The sequence below is a fragment of the Channa argus genome, chromosome 11 (assembly GCF_033026475.1).
Source record: "Channa argus isolate prfri chromosome 11, Channa argus male v1.0, whole genome shotgun sequence".
Taxonomy (NCBI): Eukaryota; Metazoa; Chordata; class Actinopteri; order Anabantiformes; family Channidae; genus Channa; species Channa argus.
This window is the reverse complement of record NC_090207.1, coordinates 4,251,836-4,277,572: the sequence shown is the minus strand read 5'-3', so window position 1 is coordinate 4,277,572 and position 25,737 is coordinate 4,251,836. Positions and strand designations below refer to the sequence as shown.

At 43.2% G+C, this 25,737-nt stretch overlaps 2 protein-coding genes across 2 annotated transcripts; both read left to right on the top strand.

Moving 5' to 3' along the window:
* Positions 1 to 847: 847 nt before the first annotated feature.
* On the top strand, positions 848 to 4,813 carry dmrt3a (doublesex and mab-3 related transcription factor 3a). Its single transcript, XM_067521951.1, has 2 exons — positions 848 to 1,429; positions 2,824 to 4,813. The coding sequence occupies exons 1-2, from the start codon at positions 1,030 to 1,032 to the stop codon at positions 3,843 to 3,845; spliced, it is 1,422 nt and encodes a 473-aa protein (XP_067378052.1). The 5' UTR covers positions 848 to 1,029; the 3' UTR covers positions 3,846 to 4,813.
* Positions 4,814 to 11,366: 6,553 nt separating this feature from the next.
* Positions 11,367 to 16,004, top strand: dmrt2a (doublesex and mab-3 related transcription factor 2a). The gene is made up of 4 exons (XM_067521950.1): positions 11,367 to 11,543; positions 12,171 to 12,579; positions 14,132 to 14,234; positions 14,661 to 16,004. Exons 2-4 carry the CDS (start codon positions 12,205 to 12,207, stop codon positions 15,749 to 15,751), a joined length of 1,569 nt encoding a protein of 522 aa, XP_067378051.1. The 5' UTR covers positions 11,367 to 11,543; positions 12,171 to 12,204; the 3' UTR covers positions 15,752 to 16,004.
* Positions 16,005 to 25,737: the final 9,733 nt, after the last annotated feature.

The window sequence follows — 25,737 nt, the reverse complement described above, 5'->3', positions numbered from 1 at the left end:
GGACCCGCAGGCAACAGGGACAGGAAATGTAGACAAGTGTTTTTGGGAAACCTTCCTCCAATGCAGCACAATTGCTCAAGTGTCTTTATTTCTTGGACATAACCCTGTGTTTTGGAGTTCAATCGGACGTTTTATAGTGTAACACCGGAGTTTGGATTAAAACATTTTAAGCGTTTAGGTTCAATTTCTTGCGTCGTTAGTTAAAAGCATCTTATTAAAAATAATAATAATCTACAAACTGCCCATAAACGTGTGCATTTATAAACGTCGTAATAGTCCCCAAGGTGTTTCTGTGTATATATATTTTTTAAGCAGAAAGGTTTCCACAAACCCGCAGGGCCTGAAATGTCTCAGCTTTGACACATGCTGATGTCACATGTGGACTTTAAACTCCAGGCGTCTGTTGCTACTTTCAGTGCAAATCAACGGGGAAAAACAACTGTGCAAAAATGCATTTAATCTTTTAATAATGATGACAATTAGTGCCGTGATGCTCTTCTCTGATTTATTGCTGATATTTGTGTGCTTATTAACCCCCTCCCCTCCCCCCCCCGCACACAGTGAGATGCCATATTACCGGTCTTTCCTACAGTTTGGCCTTTTTTGGAACCACTTAATAAAACAGCTTCTGGATACATGAGCGCACATTTTCCGTAGTCGTTTTCCTGATCTCTGAAAGTTATTGTTCCGTTTTAAAACGAAACTACAAACGTGTGAGTTTCTCAGTGAAAAGTGGGCATTTTTTTTTTCTTTTTTTTTTTTTTTTTTTTTGTGGACGTTTGACGCGAGTGACAGCGTTTGGTTACTCGGCTCCAGAAGTGCGTGTCAGCCTGATGCATATCTGTGCTGTCAGCCGAGGGAAAGGTGGATCCTCCACTACAAGCCTACACCTCTTATCCTCATCCTGTCATGCGTTGTAGCACACCAGCTCCATCTCTCTGACTGCTCTCTGACAACGACACTCCCGCCCCGCCTCGCCTCTCTGCAGATGCACTTGTGCGTCCTAGAAAACACGCTTCGTCGGACACAATGAACGGCTACGGGTCTCCGTACTTGTACATGGGGGCTCCGGTGTCCCAACCCCGGGCCCCGCTCCAGAGGACTCCCAAGTGCGCGCGTTGCAGGAACCACGGCGTGCTGTCGTGGCTCAAAGGCCACAAGCGCTACTGCCGCTTCAAGGACTGCACCTGCGAGAAGTGCATCCTCATCATCGAGCGGCAGCGCGTCATGGCGGCGCAGGTGGCGCTGCGCAGGCAGCAGGCCAACGAGAGTCTGGAGAGCCTCATCCCAGAGTCCCTCCGAGTGCTGCCCGGCATCAGCATACCCGGAACCGGGGAGGGGAACCAAGGAGCCCCGTCGAGGACAGAGGAGTTGGAGCTGAGGTGGAGCAGCTCGGAGCCAGTGCAGGCCGGAGCGCAAACATGCACAGGTGGGAGAATTTGACTATTGAGCTAAATAATAAGTTTTATTTGATGGAATGAAACTAGACTGGCGACCTGTCCAGGGTGTCCCCCCCCCCCCCCCTTCTATCTCGCTCAGTGACAGCTGGGATACGCTGAACAGGACGAGAGGTTACAGCTAATAGATGGATGGATGAACGAAGAGGCACAAATTTTGGGAGATTTCCTGTTTGACGAAATGACGAAAATATCTGAACATAAAAATATTAGGCTGCTAAAATTCGACCACAAAATTCCTCACAAGAATCCTGTAACAGGCTTCTGTAATTATTTTAAACACTTTTCTCCAAAGTAACAAATGGGAAAAGGATAAAAAGGTACAAGATACATTCTTTGTGTTTTCAAACGTGTCTTAAAATTCAGTTTTTTTTATTTCATTATTTCAGCATAAAGATGAAGTTATTTAAATTTAACCCGGATAAGAAAAAAGCAACAAAATGTAAAACGTAAACACATAAGCTTAAACACACAAAACATACAGAAAATACAAAAAGCAAAAGTTGTGCTGAAGCTATACGTTTATTTTATTTTCTGACCTTTTATTCAATGGAATATTTGAGAAAAATGACATTTTCTGTAAAAATTGGATTGTTAAAAGCGAACAAATGTAACAATATTTTAAAGAAATCTGTCACTGAGATGAACATCTCGTAGTTCTTCTGTGTCTCGTGTATTTCCTAGTAGCGCAAAGGAACTGGCACGAGAGCGCTTATTAATTTTAGCACCTGATCCTACTAAACCCACAAAAACATCAGTTACACGATCAATCGCGCGTATGTTTGCTTTAAATGTGATACTTGAATAACTTTGAAGGGAAATTGCAGCGTTGCAGTAGGAAAATGTCTGACACCTGCCGCTCGTTTGGAAGCTGCAAATCATGATTTAAACTTTTTGTAACAAATTTAGTCTTTTTTTTTTTTTAAACAAAACTGTTCGGACCGTGCTCAGCTGCAAACATCTGGACACGAGCACCGATCTGTTTGCTCCACAGCTGCATTTTTTTTTTCTTTTTTTCTTTTTTTTTTTTTGCAGGATATCAAGTTCAGATGAAATGGTACCGAGCAACAGTTTACAAAACGTGGTCAAAAAGTATCGACGGTGACGCACCGTCAGCACTTTGCGTAAATCCGCATAAATCGCCGCGTTGGAGACAAAGTTGACCAGCGGTTAATTGTGTGGTACCTTTCCTCCCTAGGAGAGCGCAAAGCGGGGGTTTGGGGTTATAATGGGAGCCCGTGTTGAAGTGCAGAGGCTTTCAGGAGTCAGATTAGTGTCTAAATCATGTGAATCATCTCACGCGCGCACATCTGTGCTCTGATTCGTGTCCAAACTTGTCTCGACTTTCTGGTTCCTTGTCTCGCAGAGGCCACAGAGGACGCTGCTGATGAGGCGTCAGGAGGTGAAAACGGGGGGAGCTCGAGTGAGAAGGAGCAGGACCCGGTCAGCTCCCCTGAAGGCTCCAAGCCAAACTCTTGCTACACCCCGGAGCGTCCGGAAACCCCCTCCCACCAGGAGGAGAGCCGCTACAGCCTCTCTAAAGCCGGCAGCGCTGAGAAGGAGGCCAAAGCGGAGAGTCCTCAGAAGTCTCCGGTCAGCCCCGCGGAGCAGAGCGTGCTCATCGAAGGCCTCGCCGGCTCCATCAACCTGCCCTTCAGCCTCCGAGTTAACCGCCCGCCGCTGGAGGTTCTCAAGAAGATCTTCCCTGCTCACAAGCCTCCTGTGCTGGAGCTCATCCTCAGAGGCTGCGGCGGGGATCTGGTGGGGGCCATCGAGGTGCTGCTGTCCAGCAGGGCTCCTGACGGCAGTGCGCACACGCACGCTGACGCGCACCCGGAAGCTCTGGTGCTACCTACAAACGGACACCTGTTGGAGCACACACTGGGCTCCTACCACCCGGTGTCCTCCTCCGCCAAGTGGTCGGTGGGCTCCGCCTTCCGAGTGCCCGAGTCCCTCCGGTTTACGTCCGACTCCGCTTCGGCAGTGGTGTCCACAGGCCCGCTGGCTGTCCCCCTGCAGCATCCGTCTTTCCCGCAGCCCACGCGCTACCCGCTCATGCTGCGCAACTCTCTGACGCGCAGCCAGGCCAGTCCGTTCGTGCACAACGACGTGACTCTGTGGAATACCATGGCTCTGCAGCAGCAGTACCAGCTCCGATCGGCGGCCCAATACGTGTCTCCCTTCCCCCCCGCAGCGCCCGCTGGGCCCGGGGGATCCGTGTTCCGCAGCTCCTCAGTCCTCCCCTCCAGACCATCGGAGGAGCAGCGCATCAGCATCCAGGAGGAGAGCTGCACGCTGGGGCACAAACCAGGCCTCTACTCTCCTGATGAGGAGTACGAAGAGCGATCTGACTCCGCAGACTCCCGCATCCTGAACTCATCCACATAAAGTCAATGTGGCCTTTTACAGCGTCGGAGAACCAAATATGTATTATTGTGAAAGGAAATCTATGTGTGTGTGTGTGCGTGTGTGTGTGTGTTTTATTTGTGTGGGCTGTAGCAGTCATCCTTTATTACGGGGATGTTAATCCTCTATCATCATCCCTCATGCTAAGATGTTACTGGACTTGACCAAATGTTTGAATGTAACCGACTGCGTATTATTTTGAAATCCACCATCTCTTTCCTGTTAGCATGTTTAGTACTGTGAAAACTCTCGATGTAAACATCACCCCTGCATGTCAAGAGTATGCCAAATAAATCTTAATTGTCCAAATGGATCGAATGAGCGTGTTAACTGATTAAAGGATTTAGTTTTACCTTAATGGTTTTTTTTTTTTTCCTGTAGCTGGTTGGAAAATGGTTTTGTGGAATGTGTTAATAGGAATTATGCTGCGGCAGAGACTTTCAGCAGGTGCAGAATTTGTTTTGTTAAAAAAAACCTGCAGAATTCCAAATGAAGTGAAAGCTCAGTAGATGCAGACGCGGACAAACAGATGAGAGGGAAGGTGCAGAGCACAACACGAAACCTGAACCAAGTCCGATGATAATTAGGTGAACTAACGTGCGACCTTCCTGATAAATTCTGTCAGTTACTGCAAGACCAGCAGATACAGTTGGGTACAAAAGTTTGCATCCCTTTATTTTGAAATGGCAAAACAGTATGCAATGACAGAAATTATGTTTTCTTTTTAAAACCAACCTAATATTTAATGCACTATCAAGGGGATGCAAACATTTGCATGTCTGTGCAGAGTTGTTTAATGCAACAGCGGAATAGCACGAGGTGCATTAGTTAGATTGATCATAAACCGTATTCTGACACAGCTATGAAAGGTAAAGTGTTTTTTAGTAGTTTACATTTGGAAGCTGTGATATAACGGACAGCAAGCTTTGGCTTTGGACGGTTCTATGTGTACAATTACTCCAGTACTGCATTAAAAAAAGACATTGAAGTCACTTGTGTTTTACTTGAGAATCGCCATTTTATGCTCCACACATTTTAGAGGGTGATATTGCAATGTTTGCTCCACTGTTTTTCTGCTTTTCTTATACATATAAAATATAATCAACACATAAATGAGTCACTTAAAGTAGCTGCACTGTGCAGAATGACTCGTTCTGCGTAATGAATACTTTACTTTAGTACTTGAAGGTTTCCTTTTCCCTCATGATACACTTTTATTTTTGCTTGAATGCGGGGCTTTTACTTTACAGTATTTCTAATCTGCTGCCTCTTAAAGACCACGTAGCACCTGGTTCACCGTGTGAAAAACGTCACTTTTTTAAGTAATACTTCAAATGCGTAAAGGCAGCATCCACCTTTTTTATTAAGTGACAGAAAAGTCAATATAACAAAACATGTAGAAAATGTCCTTATGGCTGCAGTTACCAAGTACAAACCAGCTGCCGCGTGGAAAGTCAGCTGATTCTATGCACAGATCGTGTGTTAAATAGCGATTAGTAATATTTGGGTGCCAAAGTGGACAGAACATGGACTGGGTAAAGATGAATTCGATGCTCACAAATGAGACTGCGAGGACATGGATGATGGAAATAATTGTGTCGTTGAGGGTGAACACAAGCAGCTGATTGGCTGCTTTTCTGTCACACCGTGTGACGCTAATTTGACCACAAATTGAAATTAGAATCTAGGCACCGTTTTTATGGCTAATATCAATGTTCGACATGAAATAGTTCAGGATCCTTTTTCCTTTGATTCCAGATGCTGTAGGGAAAAAAAGAGGGGGTGGGGTGGGGTGGGGGGCTCATTAATCTTTATTTTTATTTTTTTTTGGTGATGACGACTCATACCATGCAGTGGCATTGAATTAAGTTCAGTTGTTACTGATTTATCTAATCTCTAATCCGCGCACACACTGCACACGCCAACAAATTGCAAGCGTGAATGCAACAGAGAATATGAGAAAGAATATGTATCTCACTGGGGACATTTGGAAGATGGACTATAAAACGTGAACATAATGTTTAAGTTATCATTCGGTGGTTGTTTAAAGCATGAAAAACGGGAGGTCGTTAAGTCTCCAGCCGCCCCCTGCTGCTTTGCATCACAACACTACAAAGCAGCACAGTCGTGCATTTGGTTTTGTGTGTTAAACACCACATTTGAGCTGCTTTGTTTTACTACAGTTTCATAGAAACATCTTTTCCAGTATTAAACGTGTGGTGAAAGTATATTCCACATCTAAAAGTCGTGTTTTCATGAAGACAGAAATGGGACATTGATTTTACTGCAGCGCCAATGACCCCTGTCTCTCTCTGGCTTGTTCTGTTGTCGAACCTTTGCGAATGCTGCCATCTAGTGGTGAAAATCGATCTACATTATATTTATAATTGAACACAGCCAAGGTCCAATAACTGAACCACAAGTGTCTAGGCAAAAACTTCCGCCTTTAGTTTAGTGCTTTTAAACTTCTTAGACTTTCTTAGATTTTTTTTAGACTGTCTTTTATTTAGAACACTTATTGCCCTTCAGATTCTCATGTTTGAGTTTATTTGAACAGCCTCTAACTCTTCTTAATTCCGGGTAGAAGCGGCCTTTCTTTTGCAGGAACGTCCTTATCCTAATTCACAGCTGAAGTCTGCCCAGTACAACACACACACTCTGACCTGTGGCCACTGAGCCTCGCTGCTTTTTAGACTCCGTCCTGCCTGTCTCTGTATTGAACCACTGACCTTCTTCTTACGTTATTTTACATTTCTTAAGACTTAAATACAATTTAATCAGCCAATAGCAAATTGTGTACAGTGGTGTGATCAGAATTTGAAGCAGGAGTGTGTTTTCCCAGTGTACTTTCCATCTGGCCCCAAAATCTTCAAGTACCTTCATTGAATTTTTTCAGCTTTGCCTACAAACACTTTAAGAAGCGGAGACAACAAATAACATTAACATTATTTGTGTTGAAGTAGTTTCAGAAAAGTTTCCACCAAATATTTTATACACACAAGTTCGAAAAGGAGCCAGTGTGAATAAAATGTTAACAGAAGAATCTCAAATGGTGCAGATGATCGGATGAATGAAAACAATGACACGCCCGTTACGACCAAGTCAAGTCTGCACAAGTGCAGATAAATGTCCACAGCTGAAGGACAGGTCCTCCTGATTGTTGCACATTAGCCGGTAGAGGTCGAAATGTCAGACCCCTTCAGACAGAGACAAATGTCGTCCCGCCTGGTGTTGTATTCAGCTGCATCTGTTGTGGGTCTATCAGAGGCTAATTAACATAACAGGGTCCCCAGTGGTCTCACACCGCGGGTCTGTCTTTCCACGGCTCCTGTTACACTTTACAGCCTGCACAGCGGGACACTTCCAACAAGATGCTGTTGTTTCAGTCAACTTGTGAGAAAGTGTCATTATGTGTCTGTGTCTTCCTGCAGGTTTGAGCCCATTACAAAAAATCAGCCTTTTAATATGTCAAGGCCTGAATAAAATCATGCTGCTCCTATAAACATACCATGACATATTTATCTTTTTTGGAATATTTTGACCCATCTTGCTCTATATTCTTCAGTAATGCCTGGAACCCCCTCGAATGATGCCTGGATCTCAAGTATGTCCAAAAACCACCCTGAAATTACTTTAGTAACACCTCAAATCAATTCAGAAGCACCAGCAGCCTGTAAAGATCTCTCGAGCATTAAAACTCTTGAGGACTCCTAAAACCTCCTCAAAGACCATGAAAAAAAAAAAGACTCTCAGACTGCTGCTGCAACAACCCTTTCTTTCAATGAAATCTGGAATCCCTTCATGGTTTTCTGGACTCCTCCAATAACACAAGGGATCCTCGTAGACCTGCTGATGGATACAGTACCTCGACCTCATCAAAGACTGCTGCAATTCCTTCAGCAGGGCCTAAAATAATTCTACAAATCTCTGCAAAATCTTCAGATTATCCCAGATCGCTGATGTTTCTTTAATGCCTGGAATCACTTCACTTATTTTGGGTAGTAACCCAAACCTTCCAAAGTTCTTTTAAAAAGCAAGACACTCTTCTTCAGCTTCTAAAAGATTTGGGGACTCGTACCAAAGCCACCTTGAGGATCCCCTACTCTGCAATGGCCCCTCAACTAATTTAACAAAGCCTGGAATCTCTTTAGGAAACTGCATTTCCAAGCACACATAAGACCCCTTTAAAGACCCCCAAAACTCCAAGACCCTGAGATACACTGCAAGTCCTGCAGAAATGCCTGGTAACCTCCTGTTGGACCGTCCAGGCTGCTGTCAACATCAAAGCATTCCTGACGTGGAAATGACGACCTGGGGTCGCTCGTAACCTTCGTAATAAATTAAGATGACATGGCAACTAAAGCTGCACCTGCGGGCCTAACATCACCTTAACCACACGGAGGAACCGTTCAGAGGTGGTGTCATCTTCTGGAGAAACAAGAAAAAGGGGACAAGTGGTTTTTTTATAAGGTGAAAGAAGATGTTTTCAAAAACTCTAATGCTACAATAATTTAGTATCAGTTTAAGGAAAAGGGGAATCACATCATATACCCAGAAAGATTCTGTCCGTTCTTTTGAATGTCCTCAAGGATGAACTGATTGGGTTGTAAAAGGTCAAAGGTCACTGTGACCTCACGCATGTCCTGTTTGTCTGACCATGATGGGTCATGGAATGCCCTGAGGGAACGTCTTCAAATGTGGCTCAAGCATCCACTTAGATTAATAGATGTTAGATTTAGGCGGTTAAAGGTCAAATGCACTGTGATCTCATGTCTGTCCCGCTCTTGTCAATGTGTTATCTCAAACTCCTGGAGGAAATCCAATTACATCTGGAGGAAACATGCACTTGGAGTCAAGGATGAACTGATTAGAAGATGAGTCTGGACAAACGTTCCGTTAAGAAGGTAAAACGTTCTATTAAGTTCCATGTTAAAAAGACAAATAAGCCTCATTGCAAGATTTAAGCTTTGCCTTGTTTTTCATTTTACATCACAAGTAGAAGGAGAAAAGGCCATTTTCAGCTATGTGACAGTCGGCTGCTGCATTGTCTTCACGTCAGTTCCCATGAAAGTCAGTTGGCATTAAGCAAATTCTGTAAAGTCTCTTTTTTCTTGTTGGAGTCAGGCTTTCACTCAATAAATGGCAAACAAAGAGCTAAACTTAGAAAGTGACAGAGATTCTTTTTTGTGTGTCTTTTGTTAAGCTCAAGACTCAGCGGTCACACCCATAAAGCATTTGCCTGTATAAACACGACCATATTCAACCTGAGCTTTGTTTAACCTTTTTATTTTATCCTGATAAGGGAAACTTAAAGAATAAGCAGGACAATGAGACAAGAGAGAGAGCGTGTTTTTGTTTTTTTTTATTATTCAGAATCAAATCCTCACAGCAAGCTCAGACATCTCAAGGTTAAAACCAGGTTTACTGCATTAAAGATTAAAGGAAAGTGCGTCATATGCTTGATATTATTAAAATAAGTGAGAGTGAGTTAAAAATGTAATATTTGGCCGTAAGACTGGAACTAAAAGTTAAAGTTAAGGGTTTTTCTGATAAAAACGATTTATCTTTGCTCATTTGGGATCAGCTGAAACGTTGGGTTTTAATTGCTTGTTTTGTGTGGGAATCCCCCACTTTTTCTTTTTTTTTTTTAGGTTTGATTGTTGTGAAAACATTGTAATCACCCTCAGTTACTGCCAAGAGGACAGACTGTAACAAGCTGCAGGTCACATTTATTACCCGTCTACCTGCTTCATCACAGAGCCATTTGAACTGTGCCCTGTAAATAAGTCGAAATGAGTCAGACAGCAATAAAATAAAACACTGCACATTGTCGACTCGCCTACATCTGATAACCAATTTGTTTGCAATAAAACTGAATTTTAAAGTAATTCACATGTTTAAATCGCCATTGAACGTTTTAAATGAACTTTTTACGTATCTTTTAAATCACTGAATGCACATCTGCAGCCATTTAAAGTTAACAATTCTGCCTGATAATACAGAGGTTTAAAAGATTCATTATTACATTTGTCGCCTGTAATTGGGCGTCTTTGCTGCACGACCTTCACAGATAACAATTCACGGCTTAGGAAAAAGTTTCCTCTGCACAACCAGATAAACCTGCTAGGGGGCCCCAGGGAAAGACTGGGGTGTTGAGGCCTTATTTCCTCACCTAGAGTCATCTAGTGGAAGGAAGTCGATTGATTGATAAGTCAATTACAGAAATGAATGAAGAAAAATGCCAAAATATCGCTGGTCGGAAATAGTTTACTGTGATGGCAGAGGTCAGCGTCTTTTGTATTTTTCACAAAACAAACAGACCAAAACAATAAAGTGGAAACGTGGCCTTCAGGAAAGAATGACGGCCCTTTTTACCCTCAAAATAAAATAAATAAAAATAAGCTAATTATTAAAGACTGATGGTTGGATGCAGCCCTCATTGACTTGCACAAGTTTGATTATTTTATTATTATTTATTAATTGTCAGTTAACTTCTTGACATGAAGGCTGCAAATGTTGAAGCCATTTTGTAGCAGAGTGACTGGAAGCGGCAGAGTGACTGGGGCGGCTCCCTGTGGACGAGTTAAAGCCTCCAATAAGTGTCTGAGGATACTGGGATTGAATTCAGAGATTCTTCATCAGCGTTGGCATCATTTTTATTACTATTAGCTTACGAACAAGCATAACAAATTGTAACATCCAAAAAGTTCCAACATTGGATATTTTTAAAACTGCAAAAAGGCTCTGAAGAGTTTTTGCCTAAACTGTTTAAACACACACACACACACACACGCACACAGAGAATTAAAGAAACACAGGGTAACTGCAAATGAGGCCCTGACATTGTTTGTAGCTATTGTGAGTTTGTAGTTTCTCACCACTTTATGGTCCTCTCACCTCTTTATAGTGTCTTTCTGCTGTCATTTTTGTTTCTCGTGTAATTTTTTATTTATTTTTTTGAACTGATTGGTTTGTTTTGTGTCTGTTTTTTCATTTTGCATCTCTATGATCTCTTTGTGTAGTTATTTTAGGGGTCATGCATTGCTCTCTTTAAGGTTAGCATCTCTTTACTTAGCTCTGTGACTTTCAAAAAAATAAAAAAATAACACTTGATACAGAGGCTCTGGCTCAGGATCCACTGACCTCTTGACCCTCTGTCCTGTTATTAAGCCATGATTTACTTTAACAAGACACAATTAACTGTTTTAACTTTCTATATTTTATGTGATTTTTACAAGCTATATAACAGTGCAGTGTGTTGTCCTCCCACAGTGACAAGTAGGTTTTCATTTATGAAACTTTGTTCCCACCCTCATACCTACAGAAAACTGAACTCGTTACTCGGAAAAAGTAATAAACTTTTACATTTCCTACTTTACTGTCTCCCCCGCCCGCCCCGCCCGTATAACTGCTCCTAATCCGATTGGGCGGCGGGTGCTGAAGAGCAGCCAATCAGAGGACAGAAGGCGCAGACTGACGCAGCTCATAGGAGCGGAGCCCGGTGCGTCCACTTCAGAGGAAGTTCGGACGTGTTCAGAGGGGGACGCGCACTCATCCACCTGAGTTTACAGAGAATTATTACGCCTTGATTGTGGAGCCTGGAGCGTGTGTGTGTTTGTCTGTGGGTGATTCACAGCTCGCTTTCCCCACACTGCTGTGTGTAACCCCGCAGGACCGCAGGTAAAATCAAGCGCTGCCAGGATTAGTATTTAGTGAAGCTTTTAGCTGTGTGTTATTAGTTTATGTTCTCATTTCCGCGCGGAGTTAACAATCAACCTGGGTTCTGTGTTTTTCTATTTTATTTTAGGCTTTAAAAAAGTGTGTTTGCTCCTATGTCAGAATAGAATTACCTATGTCATACATGTGTTTTTGTTTTTTTAGCAATCATAGGCTTATAGGGAAGAACGTAGGCTTTTATCATTTTCTTATTTACATTTTTTTTCACATATATACAAATATATATTTCTAAGCCAAAGTCTGGATGCATCTCTTGGCCTGATTTATTTTTTTCTTTGTATATAAAAATACACAGAAGCTTATAATGGTGCCATAAAACGCCCCAAACGTCAGAAACCAAATTTAAACATATTCGAGCGTCGTTTCAAGAAATTGCGCGAAATGTTCATATCGTGTCCGTGTGGATTCAGTTTTATAATTTCATAATTTATAATCTTTTTTAAAAATAGGCTGACAATCAAGGTGACAACATTGATTTTTGCTTCCTTCACCATGTGCATTAATAATAACTTTATGGTTATTATAATAAAAATGACACGGGCCTAAAATCATCCTCAAATGCGTCTCCAGATAAAAACTGCCTGGACCAACAGCCGCTGGAGAAATGTCAGACAGCGCTGGCTGCGAGTTTGAAATCGACGTGGAAAGTCTGGAGACGGAGAGCGACGACCTGGCGGACTCCTCCAGCCGCCCGGGCTCGGCTCCACCAGGTCCGGGCGTCGCCGAGGACGATGGAGACGGCAGCAAGGGTGACGAGGACAAGCCGGGCCCCAACGGCCTGTGTGCCGGGGACCAGAGGAAGCTGAGCCGGACGCCGAAGTGCGCTCGCTGCCGCAACCACGGCGTCGTGTCCTGCCTGAAGGGACACAAGCGCTTCTGCCGCTGGAGGGACTGTCAGTGCGCAAACTGCCTGCTGGTGGTGGAGAGACAGCGGGTGATGGCGGCTCAGGTGGCGCTGAGGAGGCAGCAAGCCACGGAGGTAAGCCTGTTGCCTTCAAGTCCTCTATTAACGTCGTTGTGATGCATTCAAGTGCTGAGAATCGTCAGCAAAAGTCAGTTCGCCTTAATTCACCAGGCAACTCCACTTTGTGATGATCACACAGCAGCTTCCAGTCAAGTGTTCTGACATGTACAATCCAGGAAACCTGCAAACTGGAGTTCACATCTCAGACTTTGAGATTTTCATGTGGATCTGGGCTCATTGCGTTATATCATTGTGCAAAACCAGTGGCTCACTCACTGCTGTCCAGACACAGGACGCACACCGAGGCCATGGAGGTGAAAATCCGCATGTCACATTGTAAAATAAAGATCTGCTGAAAGTGAAGTGCAGTAGTAGGTGAAGTAGAAGATTGTCCACTTTCATGGGTTTATTTATGAGGAGCAGCTCAATCAGCCACACTTGTGTTGGAAGAGCTGTGAAACTAACAAATAACGAAGCAATTTGTTTAAATTGATCCTCACAACGAAATTCTATAAGCTTTAGTTTCCAGGCAAACTCAGGTTGAATTGCCCTTTTTTTATTTAGTTGAGCTGCACTGAAACATCACAGATGCAAATTTTAATTAGGCTGAAATGCAAATTTGGGTTCTTCAAACGGCATTTTTACATTAAAAAAAAAAACTGAGGAAATTCTACCTGTGTCTAATATTTTGCTTCCAGAATATGAATGATCAAACACACATGCGGGAATGTTTATGTGGATTTTCTTCTGTGCAATTCGGTGCTAATTTTCCAAAGTAAAGCAGAGAAACATACCTACGTGTTTTTATTTATCTAATCAAAATTCACCTTTTTAGAATCGACTGAGGCCAGTTTTTAGATGTGGTTTCAACGCTTAGTCACGTTTGGCTGTTTACACGTGACTGTACATCACTGTGTGAAGCGAACAAGGCTTCATTTTAATCCAACTGACTGATTAAAAACAGTTGTGGTTGTTCCTGGGACGAGAAAATATGTCATCTCTCAGACGGTTATGTCTTTATTTGTGAACGACACACATTTCAGTTAAAGTGTGTGTGTGTGGGGGTATGTGGGCATATTATGTGTGTGTTAAGAGGTCTGTAACATGCAAATATTTGTCTGCAGTAAAACAACGAACCACCTCAGCAGCTGTATTTTAAAGATGATACCAGAGCCACTTTTTCTGAAAGTGTTTGTGTGTGTGCGGTGTGTGTCTGTGTTTCTGCTCGCTTCTTGCCTTGTTGGGGTAAATCCCCCACTTTCATTACAAAGTCTTGTCTAAAGTAATGACCCCAGATTGAGTTGCAAAACCCTTCAAACATTTCGGGTATATTTTAAACTGTATTTTTACAAATGCTAAAACTCTCTTTCTAACGCCATTTAAAAATGTCATGCATTTAAAAAAAAAAACAACAACCATGTTATTGCCCATATATCTTGGAGCTTATATTAGCCAAACACAGACTTGACGTGGATCATAGCTGAGACAAATCAGGGATTATCTAAGGCTCAGGGAAAAACCTCTTGAAACCGCGTCTTTAATCATTTTTGTTTTCTTAAATTCTCAGGACAAGAAAGGAATATCTGGGAAACAGATTGCCACAGAGAGGCGGACGATCTATCAACGACACATCCGACCATCCACCATGCTTGCCAAAAGCATTCTCGAAGGTAACCGGGCGGCAAATCTGACAGTAATTATATGTTTGAATTAGCACTTTCTCAACTTTGTCTGCTTCTGTCTCCACTTCTAACCTGCTTTTTTTTCCCTGTAGCTTGACTCTGTTTCTATCTTTTTTTTTTTGTTTTTTACATTTTTTTTTTTTTTTTTATGACAGCAGAGCAGTGATAAGGACTCGGTAACTTGTTTAACTTCTTGGCATGCAGTACTACGCTATTTACCATCCCCAGCACGATCACAGCATACAAAGATGGTTTCATGACTGCATATTGAGTCATAAACTCTCTCTTGCTGCAGTTCTGCATGGTTGTCAGCATTGTGGACATTTCTACATGCATGTTTGACATCAGATCTAATTCAAGACACACTGAATCTCATAAACCTTTAATTGAAACGGGGGCTTCTCTTGATGACAGGGTATCGCCCAGTGCAGTCTGATCCCTTCCTGGCGGCCAACCCGTCTCTGCCCCCACCGCTGAGCGATCGAATGAGGAAGAGAAGAGCCTTTGCCGACAAGGAGCTGGAAACCGTCATGCTGGAGCGGGAGTACAAAGAACGAGAGCTGATTGAGAACAGCCAGCCGGCCGCGGCCTCCGTCCTCTTCCCTAACAGCATGGTCCACCACGCTGCTGAGTACAACTCCTACAAGACGGCCTACTCGGCTGCGGCTCAGGTCGAGCCGCAGCCCAAAGAGCTGTGCAACTTCCTCGGCCCCAACTGCCTGGACCTGTCCATGCAGTACCCCAGCGGCTCGGCCAACGTCGAGCTAATCTCCTCCAACGTCAGCGTGGCCGCAACGTACCGCCACTACCCGCTGCAGCCGACGCGAGGCAGCTTCATGATGTGGCCCCGTGGCGCGGCCAACTTGGGTGACGCCCTGCTCTACCAGCAATGCCTGTTCAACGCCACGGCGGTGCAGAACATGAAGCCGGGTGCCGTGTGGGAGCCCAAGATGATGCCTGCTGAGAGCCAACCCCCCGAGCAGGAGGCCGCGGCCACCGTCGCTTCCAAGCTGGAAGGATCCCGAGCTGCCGTACTGCAGGACTCGCCAGACCCTCACCGGGCGGATCCCAAGCCTCCTGGCATTGTCCACGGCGGACCGAGGGAGTGCTCAGCCTTCTCCTTGCCTAAGAGGAGCTTTGGGCAGTCCTTCTCAAACAACTCCCATTCACAAAACTCCAGCCAAGCTTTGAACAAGCTGGGCAAAGACAGTGCTAAGCTTTCCATGAAACTCAACTCCTTTCACTCGCTGAGTGAAAAGGCAAGCAGCGGGGGCGGGCCGGAGCCCAGGGGTCCCTACTGCAAAGAGCTTTTAGAAGAGGCCGCCCGCAAGTTCAGGGAAGGCTCCGCCAAAGACATTCAGGCTGTGAAAGTGACTGACAGGTACGCGAGGGACTTTCTGTCCAAGCCCGTCGGGACAAAGATGCCGTCCAGCGATTCCTTATCCTTTTCCGTGGAAGCCATACTGAAAAGACCCACACCTGCAATGAGTCGAGCATTCCATTAGCCTTTTGATTTCTTGCACTGTAAACGGCACATTTGTCTCAGTTAGTGGACATCGAGTTGTAAACACACAAGCACTGCATCAGGAAACAGACCAGCTAGAAACATGGGTTTTCCCAATGTAATATTTATGTACAGTATATTATACTTTTCATGTGCATGATTATTAATTTTATTATGGAGAGTATTTAAACATTTTCCTGATGTGTTTTCCCTCACGTGAATAAACCTCATAAGACTGAACACTATTCATAAAATCTCTTGCATTTCACTTTATTCTCAAGTTCTGACTCATTTTAACTTTGAAGAGGTTTCTTTTTTTTTTGTTCGGGTCAGAAGTTTGTCGGCACAGAGTAATGAACCACCGGACCTCCACACACGCAGAAACTCACCAAAACTATTATTTACTTTTATATATTATTATGTGGATGTTTTTTTTTTAAATAAAATCATGTTTGAAGACAGCTTTTCCCATTTACAATTTAAATTTTTTTTTGTGTGTGAATGTTTCACTATTAAAAAAGCAAATTTGATTCAAACTTATGTTTTGAGCCTCCTAATGTAAGACAGACATATAGAGCTAAAGTTAGAGTTTGAAAACATTTATTCTGAAATCTTGGCGTTAGACACATTGTAGTAAAATTGTAAAAACAAGTTAGTTCATTTAACTGCTGTGGACCAGTGTGAAATTGGCATATAAGTGGATATTTAATAATAAAGTAAATTATGAATTGTAGAATACAGGTCAACAGATTAGTAATATTTATTTGGAGCTCAGTTTATAGTGAGTTGACCCATTTAGTGATCAAATAAAGTTTTTTTTTTTTTTTTTTTGTGGGAATTGTTAAAATAAATGCCGCACAATTAACTCAGAAACCCGTTTTCAACATTTTTAACGTCAAAGTCTGTATTTTATTTGGACAGTAAGTGGCAACATATTAATTACAATAAATCGCAAAAGCGTTTAAACAAATGTTCAAATAAACATTTTGTTTTCCGTAGCCAAAGAACTGTTGCCGAGTCTTGTGATGTTTTTCATATTTGACTCACGCTGTTCTTCAGGGGTTTGAAACATGATATGAATCTGCGTGCAGCAGCATCTCATCCGGTTAGCATGCGTTGCTCCACTCATTCCTTCTCAGTTACGGGCTCTCAAAACTGTGTGTGTGTGTGTGTGTGTGTGTGTCAATGCTGAAAGACAGCTCCAAACATGGGTTTCACATGAGCTGCAGAACACTGATCCATGCAATAATGAACAAGACGAGAGGTTGGGGAAAAAAGAGCCACTAATCTCTTCTCTCTGGCACCAATGGTCACGTTTCATCAGCCTCCGTCTGCAGCCGAACCACTTTACTCTTGAACCAAAGCTCTGTTTTGTCCTGTCGCTGTACTTTTTTCTCCTTTGGTCTTGAGCCCACAGAGACATGTTTTGTCAGGTGGACACTCAGGACGTGCGATTGTTTCAGAGGGTCCTCTTGTTGCTGATGTAATTGGATTTGGGCTGATGATGACATTTTGTGTCACCAGCGAAAGATGACTTCACTTTAAGTGGCTACTGGTATCAAATGTTTTTTGTTTTTTTTTACACTGTGTGTAAGAACGTGTATTGGTGTTTGTGTGAGGACCAGACTTAATTACAAATTATCCTGGTGTGGACATTTGTACATTACTGACCCCATGTTTGGCCACTTATAAGACAAACAGCAGCTGAGCTTAAATTGGCATAAAGACTGGAAACAGCTTGTCTGACCGTTTCCAAAGTCCGAAAACGAAGAACAAGCCCCGACTTTAGCACCACGGCACCAGTGATGTCGTATCACGTTTCCAGGCCAAAACCACGTGTTGCTTTTTCACTCTAATCATCAATCAATTGCCGATGCTAATGATTATAACACTTCTTCGTGTTGATTGATTAGTAATATTCATTCCCTTGGGGGTTATTTGCCTTTTTGGAAGAGCATATTGTTGCCCTTAATATTTTGTTTTGGTTTTATATTTTCTTTAGGTGTGTGTGTGTGTATGTGTGTGTGTGTCTGTCAACCGAGTAACTTTGTTTTTTGCAGGACTTCCTACTTCCTGCGTGTGACTAAAGGAGGAATTATACTCCTCCACTGATTCCGGGAAACATCGACGAGGACCTATGCAGAGAAGGGAATTGAGGGACATGTCGAATTCACTTTGTGAGTTTCCATCATATGTTGCCACTAAACAGCTGCGCTTTCATCAGAACACACCAGGGTCCCAGCTCAGTGTTTTCAGATGTGCATTTCCCTTTTCTGTTTCTAAAGAAAATGGGTTTCATTTTTAGCATATCGAGGGATGTTAATCATGACGCTGCGGCTCACGGACACACAAACCTACGTGGAAGTTTAAAAGAAAAAACTCATGTGCGAACACAGCTGAGCAGAAACCCGGCATTGTCGCTTCGTCCACCCTGCTGTGAGAAACAGACTTTAAAACCAACCCCAATGAAAAGTCCCAGCGTGTATTTACTGCATTTCTTAACTTTAGTTACCGGGACAGAGACAAAGTGCGACTTGTGAAAACGAATCCTGACATCGATCGCGTTTACACGAGCTTAGGTAACAGGATTACAGATAGCTTCCTTGGGAAAACGGATTTCTTAAGTGTCATGTGTTTACGGGAAAGCTGGTTTCCCAAAGCCAGTTAGGGGATCGGGGGAAACCTGGTTTCCCCGGGTAGCTGTCTGTCGGTGAACGCCGATTACTCTGACATGTTTACATGTAAACAGGTTTCTAATCGGCTTCCTCCAACTGCACATGTGCGTGACCAATGGCTGCAGACAGTAAGCTGCACACAGCTGAGTGAAAGAATGAAAAGAGCGGTGCCGCCTCATTATATCAGAATATTTTCCTAACGCAAAGTGTCTCGTAGGCGTCCAAATAAGTCCTTTTCCCCCTTGGGGTTTTTAAAATTCGGACATTTATACAGTTAAACTCTGTGCGCCAGGCTTTTAAAACAAGTCTGAGCTGGAGGCGAAACCAGGTTCCTCTCGAGCTCGCAGATTTCCCAAGTGCCTGCTAACACCGTCCCCCGATTACCCGTAAAAACAGCAGCGCAGTCCTTCGTCCCCTGTGAGTGTAAATGTACTTACTGCCTATACGTACGTCCTCCTGCTTTCACACTATGCTAACCAGCTGCTGGCTGAAGAGGATGTGACAAAGTTCCTGGGTGATCATTTAAATCAGGGCTGTCGTGGTTTGATAGGACAACATGGAAAATAAATATTCGACGATCTGGTTGTAGCCGTTAAACCTTATTCCACTGACTGTAATCGTCTAAGAATGATTGGAATTAGCACTGAAATACTTTCCCGCTTATAAATAACAATAAATGAATTAATAATGCATGAAATCATTTCCATTTTTTTTTTCTCTTTAAATGTTAATTGCCTTCAACAATCCAATCCTGACACATAACAAGACTCTCTGGTGTCTACGACTTCACCACGTGGTGTGTTTACATGAAAACAATGTGTGTGTATTCGTGCACGGCCGCTCTGACAGCTGCTGAGCAGAAGGTGACAGTGTTTGTCTGCACTAACCGCCGCTGATAAGTATCTGCTGAAGCCCTTACGGCCTCATTCCCAAAGTGTGAGATTTAAGCGTGTCAGCAGAGTGAGCTGGATTGTTGCCCCCCCCACCCCCCACCCCCTCACTCCCCTCACCCCCACCCCCACCCTCAAGATCCTCTTATCAACAGTTGTAGTTAACACAGTAGCATTTTGTTTGGAGTACACAGGTGTCGTTTGCCATTTAGAGACTTCAGTCACTTTCCTTCATGCTGTGACGTTAGGAAAAGAAAGACAGACACACACACACACACACACACACAGTCTGGGAATTTTCTCTTTTGTGGCTCTTGTTTCAAGACGCCCAAAGACAACAGAACAGAGGTCACTTGGTGTCTTTTTTTTTTTTTTACTTATACAGACTGATGTGACAGGTTTTATCTCACTCTGATGTGAAGTTTGTCAAATCGCTGAATGGGCCTTTTGACCTGAGGGAGGTCAGGGGACCCCCACTCACAGCATCTGATGTTACCGTATTCTGTATATGTTTTGTTTGATAGAGCTGCAAATGCCTACACAGAGATGCACTACTATCACAAAGCAATGCGAAAAAAATCCAAAAATAATCAAGTTGAATTTCAAGTTATTGATTTCCATGTATTTCTGGACACTTCATTTAAATGTTAAGGTTGTATTTCTATGCAAAAGACATCTATCTAACTACATAAACATAACTTTGCTAATTGGAATCACTTCATGCAGATCAAGTATAAATAATCACCGACCAGTAGCTTATTTATTGTTTTTCACACAGTTTGAACGCACTTGAGTAAGAAAGTGAAGGCGTCGCAGTTCACACCAACCAACCTGCTCAGCTGTGACACCCAGTGTTGTCAGTTCACACATGCATCCATTCTGCCGCTTCTAGTCCAAGCTCAGGTAAAGCACCCCCCCCCCCCCCCCCCCCACACACACACACACACACACACACAAACACATTTTGCAATGACAACTCTAAAGCCCCAGAAATCTCCCATAAAGGCACTGGACACTTCAGCAAGCGACTTGTTGATATTATTGTTGCTATTATTACCAGAAATGAAGGAGAGGGGCTTCTTTCCCCCAGGCCTCGTAAAGTTTAGGATCGCCACTGCATGCAAGTATTGTTCAATTAAAGCCAATTTACCTCACTTGTAAGTCGCTTTGGATAAAAGTGTCTGCTAAATGACTAAACGTAAATGTAAATGTAAAGCCAAATAAGGTTTTTTTGGCCAACTGACGTTTCACTGTCACAAAGCCACGGATTTGTTCATGAAGATGGCGATTCAGTAACATCGCTGTGAAAAGTATTAAGTATTAGTCGAGCAACCTGCAGAAGTAAGATGGAAAGCATAGCAAGCAACACAGCTACTCCAATCAGTGCATTGGCCTCGTCATTGTCATTGCCGAAACAAAATGAAACTCAAAAGCTGATTGAAATCCTCACCACCACACAACTGCTCCATTCTTCTACGGCCCTTCTGCCCACATAGTATTTGGCTCCTGTGCCAATGAATGTGTGGTTGGTTTATTACTTTATCACTACTCAAGCTGTCTCAGCTCACACACACACACACACACACACACACACAAACACACACACACACAAGCCCTTGTCCAGGTGTTGAGGCAAGTCATCCGTTCCACTGTTGCTGTTGTCACGCCAGTAACTCCCAGCCTATCTGATACGCTACAATCTTTTGCACATTAAGAAACTATTAAGCACCACAAAGTCAAACACACACACACACACACAGACACACACACACACGGTGGGTTGTTATGACTCTGGGAATAAATGGCACATGCTGTATTTTGCACTGGTAACCAGAGGGCGTGACAGAAAGGGTAGGATCTCTTTTCATTTTCGCCCAGGTTGTTTCTCTCCATCTTTACCAGCAGCAGGGAGAGGGAACGCCAACCGGTTCCTGCATTCTTTCTCAGCAAGCTTGTAATCCAATAAGAAATGTGTAGCACTGCAGATTTCTTTTGACAAGTAGCTCAACCACTTAATTACTATGTTCTCAGGGCTGACAGGCCTGGGGGCAGATACGGGCAAAAGTCTGGTGGGTTACCACCAAAGATGGCTGGGAACATCCTGACAAACACACTTCCAATGTACGACCTGACTTTTTGTTATTTCTTTGTTACGCTGTGGTGGCAGAATGTGATCTCGGTGGTTGAGTTTAACCTCAGTCACCAGTGTTAACTTAAAAAAAAAGGACCAAAAGGAGATGACAGCAGATTAAAGTGGTGATCTACTGTAGATAGACTGTTTGCTGCAGACGAGCCTGAAAATGAGGGCAAGACACAAAATAGGGAACTTTTCATCATTTTCACGGGACGACTTATCCTCACAATAATGGCAGCAAATCCAATGTGCACCTCATCACCGTTACAATAGTGCAGGTCGGCAGACGTGTCGGAAATTGTACCAAGAGTGGTGGTTGTGTTCGGTACAGTGTGAAAAGGATAACGTTTGAATCCTCATTAAAGGGCTGTCTCCTGCTCCTCCTTACCACAGAGGTTTTAAGGAGAACTGGACCAAACCCTGTTTATTCCCACGAAAGTCGCTCGCTAGTCGAACACTAGTTGGATCATCCAGACTATATAACGGTAATGGACTGAATGCATCAAAATCTGGTCATAAAGTGGTTTCAGGAGGGAAAACTGCTTATTGTTGTACTTCATCCGGTAATGATGCGTTCCGGTCTTTAGTGTATCACCATTTGACGCCACGGGAATGTCCTAATAGAAACACGAAAACAGTGTTGGGCTTAAACAACTTCAGGGTAAGATTACGTTACAAGATAAACTACATTAAATTACATTACATGTTGTGTTCTGATCGTCCTTATTTAAAGTCGGGGACTGTTCATATTTCTGTCACACTAATGTTTTGTCGGAGTTGCAACCAGGCCGATCATCCCTGCACTGTATGGATATCACCTCCAGACAGCTGTCTATTTCTTTTTGTTTATGACTATTTGACTATTTGAGTTGTTGCAAATTGTTGCAAACTGTATATTATTGTAATTTTTTTCGTGCTCCTAACATCTATGAGCGTATGCCTAAGTCGGGCCGCCCAAAAAAATCTAGGCCTGCCCTTAGTTACGTCCATGAGCAGAGGGAAAAAATTTTGCACCAACTTTGCACAGGACCCCCGGTGGGAATGAATGGTTTATTTTACCAGGCCTGATACTGTTTTTGTGGAGCGGTTACAAATACAGTTCTATTTTTTTCACTCATGTTCATGTTGTTCAACCCAACACGATAAACAAAGGAGCCCCTATTCTCTCCGCCGCTTGCTGTCAGGCGTCAACGCCATGTTTTGTAGTGGACATGGGATGAATGTGTCTGTGTACACATACTCAACTGTAGCATGAGTAGAGGCACGTCTTCTTCCATAGTGGAAGTGGGTGGGGAGGCCTTGGTGGATGGGCGTGTTGTACCTCTGTTTCCTGCCTCCTGTCCTCAACCTTTTACTGCCTCGTCCCTAACAGCGACCAAGTGGGTCTAAATCGCCCTTACATATCAACCACGGCCATCGTTTATGTGTCCCCTGGTTATAATATCGTGGGAGAAACATTTCAAAAGCGTCGGCACCAGTCGAATGCTGTCACTGAATGTATTCTGTGTCTCGCGAATAGAAATGCATCATGGTGCTACACAGCACCTACACCAATGCCAGCGGCATGGATTGTTGCCATGGGAGCATCGAGCTTAAGCATCACTGAAAGCTGAACGTTTGGTTTTGAACCAAAGATCTGCTGAGTCAGTGTTTGTTTTTGCTCTCATATTTAAATCTTCCCACAGCAGACGTTCAGGAGCGTTGTGTTATTTCCATGGGTCCGTGGTGTGAGGACACTGTGTGTGTGGAGGACTGTGTGTTTGACGACAATGTGCCCTCATCAAATCGTAGGCACTCTGTTGGTAGTTGGGTCGTATTTTTTTTTTTTTTGGTAATAACTTTAATTTGCCCACGTACTGTTTGCTTCTTGTGTTCATACTGACACATGCTGTAAATAGGAAAACACCTCTGATGCTGGAAGCCACAGTTAAGCTTCGTCTGTTTTAAAGCCTCAGTGGAAGCTTCAGCCTCTCAATCTGCCCCGTGTACACGACATGTACAATCTGTCCATTGTGCCGTGTCCTGTTGCGACCCGAGGGTTGGAAACGATTATGTCCCCCACTGACACCTGTGTTCCTGGTTTTGTTGTTTCAGTAGCCTCCAGCATCACGCTGCACTTCTGCTCACAGTGGGAAAAGGTGTTTTTCCAAGGCAAACTGACGTTCGGAGCCCAAAACAACTGACAACTGAACTGAAGTCTATCTCAAGGTAAACAGTAAACTGTGTCTTGACTCCATGAAGGAATCGGCCTCTTCAGCCAACAAAAGAGATTTCTGTGTCGCACGAGAGGAGGTTACATCACCTCTCTGTACGGCTCTCGCCTTCGTTTCTTCCAGCTTTCGTTGTAAGGGCAAAGTGTGCCCTGAGAGTCCACGACAAATTTGCAAGCTGAAGGTGTGTCTCGTCTTCTCTGAAATAATTTTGAAACATTCACGCAAGGATCAAGGAGAAAGGCAAATTAGGCCACTTGCAATCCAGATGATAGTCACATTTGCAAGTTTATGCAAATAATTGTAAATAATTGCGCCGCCAGTGTTTGGAAAGGGGAACCTTAAGAGAATAAGAAGAAACCGTCTTAGACGTCACCTGGCATCTATTTGCACAAGCCATCGTTTCAATTTGATGACGCGTGTATGTTTTCTGTCGTGTCCTTGTTCAAGATTTCACTGATTTACACAATATTCATTAAAGAAATGTGTCTTCATTTCGTGACTTATAAAAAAAACATCTCCATCCTTCTCCACCTGCTGAGCTTTTGCAGGGAATTTGCCAGTCTAAACATTCATGTAAATGCTATGGAAAAATGCTCCGTGTTGCATTGTCACCCAAAGAAAATACATCCTTTTCAATGTGCTGTCACACTGGCCTGTGTCATGTTATTTCTGTGCAGCTTGTTGTTGTCTTTGCCGCCTCTGACTTTATTCGCAGCAGCAGTATAAAAACGAGATCAGTTGCGGTTGCACTGCAGCACCGTAGAGGGCTGTGCAGGTGGTGCAGCTAAATGACCACAGCACCTGGCTTACGCTAACTAGAGTAAACACCACAATTGCCAAGATTAACACTTAGAATCTATGATTTGCATGGACATATGAGTGGATGCTATATACGGCCTCCTCCCAGGCAAACAGAACATCTATGTTTAGACTGAGCCACGCTGTTGTCTTTTACTGTTGGTTCTGAAAAGTACATTAATGAAGTATTTGCATTTTAACATTGCTGCGTTCATAAGATGAAACCTTCCACAGATAACTGCAATGCAATGGACATTTTTGGCCATTTAGTACCTTTGTCCCTTCACGTCCATGTCTAAATGAGACCGAAAAAAAAGAGGAGAAAAATCCTTCATTTAAGCGCGTAAATTTGCAATGACTGAATGGAGCAGAAGTGGACAGACCAGAATGAAAAACCTCAACAAAGGTCTGGAGGTTGCAGTTCACTCTAATGCCTGTTCTTCCAGTACGTCCTTGCATGAAAAGATAGGGAAATAATGAGAAAATCCAGGAAGAGAAGGAGTAAACAAAGCTTTGTAAGAACAGCTAAATAATATGAAAGGAGCCATGTGTCACATCTTTTGTTTCTAGTGACTTCTTTACAAGTGTGAAACAATTAAAACATACTTGAAATACAATAATTAGTAGTTTTAAACTTCCCTCTGACTTCCCTATATTAAAATATGTCTCTGCTTCCAGTTTTTCATCGTTAGATGTTTAGATGATGTCATCTGGGGGACATCTGGAAAAGCAGGTTGACCATGATCACAAACATAGTGTGAGCAACAAGATGACATAATCTGAACTGAAGGTTTCTCCAAGTGATGTCATCTGGAGGCATTTTTCAGCTAGAAGCAGAGAAACATTTTAATGTAGGGAAGTCAAAGGGACGTTTAATGGCATTTACGTACATGTACGACCCGAACTAGAACCAACAAAAAGCAAGGTCGATATCAGTTACATGGTCGATACCGGGGGGAACTTGCAGGTGTCAGCTGTTTGTGTCGCCGTTTGTCAAAGTTTGTTCTTTTATTATTGGCATCTTTTGTTTGATGCCAGCATTTGATTGGCCGACCAAAAACTTCTCTTCGGAGATTAAATGTATTTATTCTTAATTATATGAACTGACAGTAGAATAACGTGAGATTTTGTCTCGTCAGCGGACTCTGCAGTGTGCATTTCCACAGTGAAAGATGGATTTAATAATCTGTCCGCAAACCAAGAGTCAAACCCCAGACTGGAACGTCCTGTGTCAGGGAGTGGGAGACGTTTACCGGTCCATCACAGTCCACTTATTT